Below are 7,432 nucleotides of genomic sequence, written 5' to 3' on the forward strand. Positions count from 1 at the left end.
CATAAAACTGCCTCCAAATCACCAGGAGAGATTAAAAACATAGAAATAGCCTTGCAATATTTTTAAAACAGAAATCACTTCTGGCATCTGGTCACAATCCTTGGCTGTAACCTACATATCAAAGGCATTAATTTAGACCCAACCTTCGGCACTGGTACAGAAGGGAGGATGGGATGGCAACAGAACAGCAGCACCAAAGCGAAGATGCACAGTCTGTGTTCCCAGCACTGAAGAAAACACATTTCGAGTTCTCACAGAGCAATCTTCTTAAATTGTAGGAAATTGCAACCTAGAGGTATTGAAATATTAATACTTCTGCTTTGTCCAGGGAAAGAGATTCATTTTGTCATCATTCTACCATAATATTTACTCATCTTCCTCACTGGACTTCTTCAAGTGTTGCACTGCTAGAAGGAACCTGGCAAAGAAAGGTGAAGGTCCCTTTCTGTCAAAGCAGTTGTCTGCATCCAGCACACGTCTTGGGGGCAAAGCACAGAGAGGCTTCTGACCCACTTCCAAGCTGTCATCTTCTCACCCTTCCACATGTTACCACACCCTCTAAATATCATAGACTGAGATACTGCACTGGCCCAGCCTTTGGTCCACAGGTGAGACCACAAGGAAAAATGATCTTGCATGACAAGAACATTGCTCTTCTTTTCAAGGGTCAAAAGACATTTATGATGGCTCAAACCTACTGAAAAGATGTGAGGGGAAGTGGGCTATTTTTTTTTTTTTTTTTTACAGTCCACCAGTTAGCAGCCTTTAGTGGAGATTTTATATTTTACAAGTCAGATGAATTTAGCAAGGAATGCCGCAGTCAATAGGGGCCTCACCTATGTCACAGGCTCCTGATAGGTCACTGCCAAATGCAGCTGCTATCCTCAAAAACAAGAGGTAAAAGATATAGATGCCACCAAGAGTTGAGTAGGAATCAGCAATGATGGCTGCAAAAGAGGGGTAGATGTCCACTCCATCAGACTTCAAAGGATGCAGTGGTTTACAGGTACAGAAATTTCAACCTCACCATGAGCTTAGAAAGCTGCTGCATCCTTGTTGCCCACCCTACTGATCACAGGCTCTTACTGTGCACAGGTACTGTTCATAGGTAGGGGGTAACAGGTCAACAGCAAAATGTGCAGAGCATCTCTAGGGTAAGTTGTCTTTTCCAGGCAGCAATTCCTCCTCCACCCCACCTTGCTCCCCCACACCCAAGTAGCATTCTCTGAAAGCACACTGAATGGTGGAGTTAATGCACAAGATGGACTTGGATAACATGTTCAGTGGAAAAGGGGGAGCAAGAAGAAGCAGGAGAACCCCCAAACCTGCCTTGCCATTCCCACCTAGAAGCTAAGTTAACAATAAGCCACAAACAGCTTTTTGACAAGAGGTGCAAGAAGCTGCCAGCAACTTTTGCTTCCTCAGAACTTGTTTATGCCCTCTTTTTTAAAGAAAAGGGGTAAACTGGACTTCTGAATACTGCAGGGCCAAGGACACCTTATTTTCCCCTTGTATGGCTTCAAACACAACCAGCTATTACACCAGCCACCCTTCAACTATGTTAGGAGACTTATTCTCTCCTTAGATGCAATCTATCTGCTGCAAGTGTAGAGCTTAGGAAGAATTTAAATAACTTGCTTCTTAATTATTATTTTATATATAAAAAAAACCTTAGCAGCTGTCAGAATAAGTGAGTGTGTCAGGGACAACAGTGCCCAGATGACAAGGCAAGCAACCAATTCTAAGGGAAGGATCCACCTGCCTCTGGGAGCCATCAACCCTTACCCCTTTTAGCTATCACTCCCAATGGCTCATTATCAGTATCTGAATCGTAAGGAGAAGAGAAGGGTTTCACCCAAAATCACACAAGCCAACCATTGCCTCTATCTACCCTTTGGCTAAAATATTGGAGGGCATTGCTTCATGGCCCACTTTTTGACAGAGTACTTCCTTGCCTCTAGCTCCAGAGGGCAGCATGCTTCAAAGTGCTCTGTGCTACAGACTCTACATCCATCAAGAGCATCCAGGTTAACAATTCCCTGTGTGGGAATGAGGAGCTGGCATCCTTCCTAAAGTCTTGACTGGGACAGAAACAGCTAAACACTGGAGATCGAGTGGCAGCAGGGAAGAGACTGTGGTGCAATTGAAGCAATTACAGTAGTGTATACAGAAGCCGAAGCATCTCCTTTGCCACACCCAGAACACCATCTGCATAGCCATGCATCCAACACATACCTCACCCCAATGGTCCCAATGAGATCTCCCTTCCCTGCCACAGATATCTCATCCCACACCCCTTGCTAAACACACACACACACACACACACACACACACATACACCTTGGAAAACTCACTAACCACCACATTAAATTTGCAGGGATAATGTGGTGAATCTGTGGAGTGGGTGTTTTTGCGTTTTAAAGCTTTGTTATGTTAATGACTCTGGGATTTTTTGAAATAAAGAAAGGTATACAAGTTGAAAAAATAAAATAAAAAACATACAGGGAGAGGCTATGCACTGCTTGAAATCGGGCTGATCAGCCATAGGAGGGAAGTGCACCAATTTCTGGCACCCAGTGTGAGTTTTGTTTCAGCTTCTCTCAGTTCCATTCCATTTTAGGCAATGGGCAATAAGCTGTTTGCACCATTCTGAATACACAAATTACTAATTGCCACCACAACTTCCCTTGCTGGGAGAAGCTCCGACCCAGCTCCATTATTCTGCAAGTCTAGAGAAGGCAGGAGCTTTCAGAAATCTCTCTCCAGAGTTCTGTTCATCTCACACAACCGCCATGTCTACCGGGCACTTCAAGATAATGCACACATGGTTCAAATGCACACACTCACACACCTCCATCAAGGATAAGCTAAAAGTGAGCTAGTGGGGACATTACAGCCAAGCAATGCTATTCAGCACATTGGCAAAGGCCACCAAATCATTTTTTAAAGGAAAAATATTTAGCTATATTTTAAGGGAAAACCTCTTTGCATGATTTGCCACAAATTGAAGGCTTATTGAGGATGAGGAAATACAAACAACAAACACAGATGGAAGAAAAAGCTGAAATCCAGCAGATTTTTTCCACTTCCATTCAGATACAATAAATAATTTTGCTCCTTTCCGATTTCTCAAGGAACTGAAATTGAAGAGGCCTTTCAAACTGCTTTTCCTAATATGGAAAACTGGCTTCCCAATTGCCTCCTTCTCTGGTATAGAGTGGCAGGTGGTTCGTCCATGCTGTTTGGAGAAGAGAAGAAATCACACCTCCTGGCACATTGCAGAACGTGTGGGCCGCCATGTTGGGAGGATCTGAGCCACAGAATGTGAGAGACGTCTCAGCTCTTCCTCTCTCACAGAACTCCTCCGCTGCTGGGAATGAGACAGGGGGGCTCAGGCAGCCCCTCCAATGCCAGCCTAGCAGGGGTAAGATAATGACAAGAGAAGGGTATGGAGGGTGCTTACAAAACAAATATGAAATTCTCACCACTCTCACTGGTGCAGTTAACACAGGAGGGGAGAGAGATGGCTACGTGTCACTGAATTCCATCACCAAGCCTGGAGCCAAGTTGTGCCCATCTTGCTCTCAAGAGCGCCACAAGCTCCAGCCGAGATAGATAATGGGGGCAGCACCCCCTAGATTTTAAAGGTATGCTGCTTGGCAGCCAACATGGGGTTTAGAAGACCCCAGGCAATGGGTCATCAAGGCTTAGCAGTCATGCAGGGGTGGGCAACTTCCCCTGCCCCCATCCGTTAGCTTCCAATGCCGCTGCTATTTAGCAGAACCTGGAACATGTCAAACCAGCCCTTTTTCAACAGCTTAATGAGGATCCCATGTTTAATTTCTAAGACAAACAAAGCACAATGAGGGGGAGGCACAAGGGAGGGAACAGAAGTGGTGCAAATGGGAACTAAATAGCTGCCTGATTTTAATATGAGAAAAGCTCCACATAAATAGGACGCAGCAGCCAGAGGTGGGGTAGAAACAGAATTGCAAGCATCCCCCACCACCACCACCCTGCGCCAAGCCATGGATATCCAGCCTATGACACTGGACATGTCTGCAAAGCAAGCAGAGTTGCTCACATCCCTCTGCTCTGCTCCCAAGTCGTAAAAGCAGTGACACTCTGCCCAGTGAGATACCCACATACGCTTGTTAGCCGCCTGTATATAAATCTGGAAAATGGGCTCCAACCCATTGACGGTTTTTTCTCAAACTTTAGTGTTCCCTTGGATCAAATATTTATTTGCTTTTTTGTTATAACAGAGCCCTTTTCTACAACACAAGCCCATTAAACTGTTGTGCTTAGATGCCCAAATATATTAAGTATCCAAAAGGCTTTTCATGCATTAAGCAATATCATTTCTCACCCTAATATAATGTAACCTATTATATTGTTATTCACTTTCTGGAACTGCTCCATTTTAACACTTTCTAACAAAGAAGCAGTTAGGGGTCCATTAAAAAAAATCATGGCTTCCAAAAAGGGGGATGAGGCTGTGCGAGATTCTGTTGAGGAAGACTCAATTTGGTCTTCTCAAAGACTGAACAGCTGCTACCACCAAAGACACTTCCCCAAACCACTGGGAATGAAACTAATCAATCAATCTAGTACAAACAATTATTATTTTGCCAGTGAAAAATCAAAGGGAATATAGCACACATTGTGTGTGTTTCCCCCCCCCCCCTTCCTTTTGCACAGTCAAAATGCAAATGCAGGCAAATCAGATGCTGGCATGGATGACAGAGACAAGCAGAACCTCAACACTGAGAGATCTGGGGGGATGCTCCCCCCACAAAACAGACTAGCCCTAGCTTTAATTAAAAAGTTACTTTATGATTAATAACTGGTTTTCACATAACTATTCTGCCCAAAACAAACATTTAAAATGTGCTAAAATAAACAAATAGGTATTTATTCTACAGCAACCACCCAATTTCTGTATGTTGCTCTCTTAACAGTCTGTCTGATTGGAGCCAAAAGAAGGAGAGACACTTTGCTTTGCTCACAAGGCATGACAGGATAAAATCTCACAGTGGAACCTGTGAAAGGGAAGGCAGGCAGGCAGGCACCCCCCAAATTGCAGCGCTTGCATGATTGTTCTTGTGGATTGTGCACCAAACAGATGGCAGAAGCTGCAAATTGCCCATCCTTTTATGCAACACAGATCGATTACACTAAACCGGGTTGTAATTTCATCCGATGCAACATCCAATTGCCTTCTGGTTACTATGTCTTCATTAGTCGGGGCCCAATTTCTGTACAGAAGACCCCCAAACCCCAGTTTCCAGTTCCAAACAGAACCTTGCTTCTTAAAGAATTGCATTGCCCTGACAACTGAATTGGCTCATATCCCCCCTTTTCCAAATCTGATTCCTTTCCAACTGCTGGGCTAGATTTATTAAAGCACTCCTAGAGGGGAGGCTGTTATTTTAAAGGCATATCAGGGTTTGAACTATCTTATGGGATTAGAATATGGCTCAGCGTTGACTTTGACAACTGGGGACAGAAGAACAAAGCTCTAAAAGTATCGCTGGCAGCTTTAAGCCTTGGAATTCTTGCTCGAACACACAGGGAGATGCTGCCTTGGTATCTATTCAACATTCACGTAATTAAATACATTTCTGCAGAGATAGGCTGAGGAGAGGTAGGGTGCGTTATTTTTAATTTCCCTGATGAATGAATTTCAGAGGCTACAAAGAGTTAATGGCAATAATTGCCAGCTCAGGGATCCAGACTCGTTCTCTGCCTGCCCAGCCTGTGCCAGCCCCTGCTAACCCAAAATTCACATCCACCCGAACAGAAACCTAAAAAAAGACAACACCAACATTCCCCAGGGTTGGTGTTTCTTCTGGGAGAGCCTGGCAGAAGGGCTGCCCTACACACACATGCACACACACACACACGCACACATATTTGGGGGAATGTGGGGGGGACACACAAAGCAAAGCAAAATATAGGCCATCCCCACCTCAAGATGGGGGGGACAGGGCTAGCAGAATAACAGCCCTGACAAATCTGAGAACTCCCCGTGCAAAAAAACAAACAAACCCTAGAGTTCAGGGTCACATTAGGATCGTTTTCCACAACCCCCGCCAACCACCTTTGGGGAAAGAGGACCTACACACTGGTCAAAAGCAGACCAAAGTGCAAGTCTGAACTAGCCCAACCACCGGCGACGGGAGGGAGCCCCCTCCGTCGCTGGCAGGTCAGGAAGCACCCTCTTCCCCGAAGCTGAAGGACGCTTCCACCGCGAAAGAGTCAGAAAGTGCGAGGGGCTGACCGGGAGGAAGAGCTCCCTGGAGCCAGGCGCAACTGGCGTTGGGGAGCCGCCGGACATTCCGGAGCGGCTCTGCTAGAAAAGTTCCCGACCCGACGGGGCGCCGCCGCCGCCGCCGCCCTCGCCTACCTGGGCTGGTCCAGGAGTTGAGCAGCAGGAGGCAAGAAGTGACCAGCCACATGCCATCCAGGGGGGCCGGTGCCGCGGGCGGGCGGGCGCCCTGCCTCTGCCGCTGCCCGTGTCCCTGGCCGGCCCTCGCCAGCTTCCCCCGTCGTCGGATGCTCCGCGCTCGCCTGCCCTCCTGCTCGCTCGCCTGCCCGCCTAGCGCTGCGCCCAGCTGCTGCTACTGTCAGCCGGCGAGCGAGCGAGCGCGCAGGAAGGGAGGAGCGGGGCGGGCTCCCACATCCCCGCCCACACAGGCCGCGGGGGGAGGCGAGAGGGAAGGGGACGCCTCCCTCTCTCTCCTCGATCGCTAACCTCCGGCCAAGCAGGGGCAGGTGCGGCGGCAGGCAGGTGCCTTCCCGGGGCTGGGCGCGCGCTGCCTGCCTGCCCGCCCGCCCGCCCGCCCGCTCTCCCGCGCCCTTCCGAAGACCACCCCGAGGAATGCCCGGAGGAGGGCAGCCCGGGCCGAGGCGCACCCAACAGCCCTCCTCACCTGGACGCTCCTAAACCACCAAGTCGGCGCTACCACGCCAGGCAGTTTCCGCTTCCAGCGGGCAGTGGCAAGAGGTCATCCCGGCGCCCACCCTCTGTCCGGACTGGCTCAAAGGCTCTTATCCTGTGGACAGGTTGACCTAGGGCTTGGAATTGCTCCAAGTGAATATGCACGGGGAAGGGGGTTTGCATCGCTGGCAAAGAGCTGCCTACTGGGTGCACCTCAGCTCTCTTCTCTTTGCTCTAGGAGAGGGGCACTGGAAGGGGCTTCCCTGCCCCACAGGGGCAATTCAGTTATGCCCAAGGATTCCCCCAGCAACTCTGCAGCTCTTGCAGTGCTCACAAGCCTACAGAGCTGAGGAGCTACCTCCAATTCATCAGGCAGACCTCCCTGTGCCAAACTGAGCTAGATCAGAGCCTGGATGGTTGTGAGAGAAATCTGTTGCAATGCTGTATACATTCTAACACAGGGGTGGGCTGAAGGTAGATCTAGATCCA

At 48.4% G+C, this 7,432-nt stretch overlaps 1 protein-coding gene across 2 annotated transcripts in view; it reads right to left on the minus strand.

Moving 5' to 3' along the window:
* DSCAML1 (DS cell adhesion molecule like 1) overlaps positions 1 to 6,618 on the minus strand; it is a 168,033-nt gene extending 161,415 nt beyond the window's left edge. Inside the window, exon 1 of one of the 2 annotated variants that reach the window (XM_033171598.1) lies at positions 6,410 to 6,613. In XM_033171598.1, the coding sequence (XP_033027489.1) occupies positions 6,410 to 6,461 (52 nt within the window). In that variant the 5' untranslated portion in view covers positions 6,462 to 6,613. Of the gene's footprint in view, positions 1 to 6,409 lie in introns of both variants that reach the window. The other variant, XM_033171599.1, reaches the window with a different exon arrangement.
* Between the last annotated feature and the right edge of the window lie 814 nt (positions 6,619 to 7,432).

This window comes from Lacerta agilis, chromosome 15 (genome assembly GCF_009819535.1).
Source record: "Lacerta agilis isolate rLacAgi1 chromosome 15, rLacAgi1.pri, whole genome shotgun sequence".
Taxonomy (NCBI): domain Eukaryota; kingdom Metazoa; phylum Chordata; class Lepidosauria; order Squamata; family Lacertidae; genus Lacerta; species Lacerta agilis.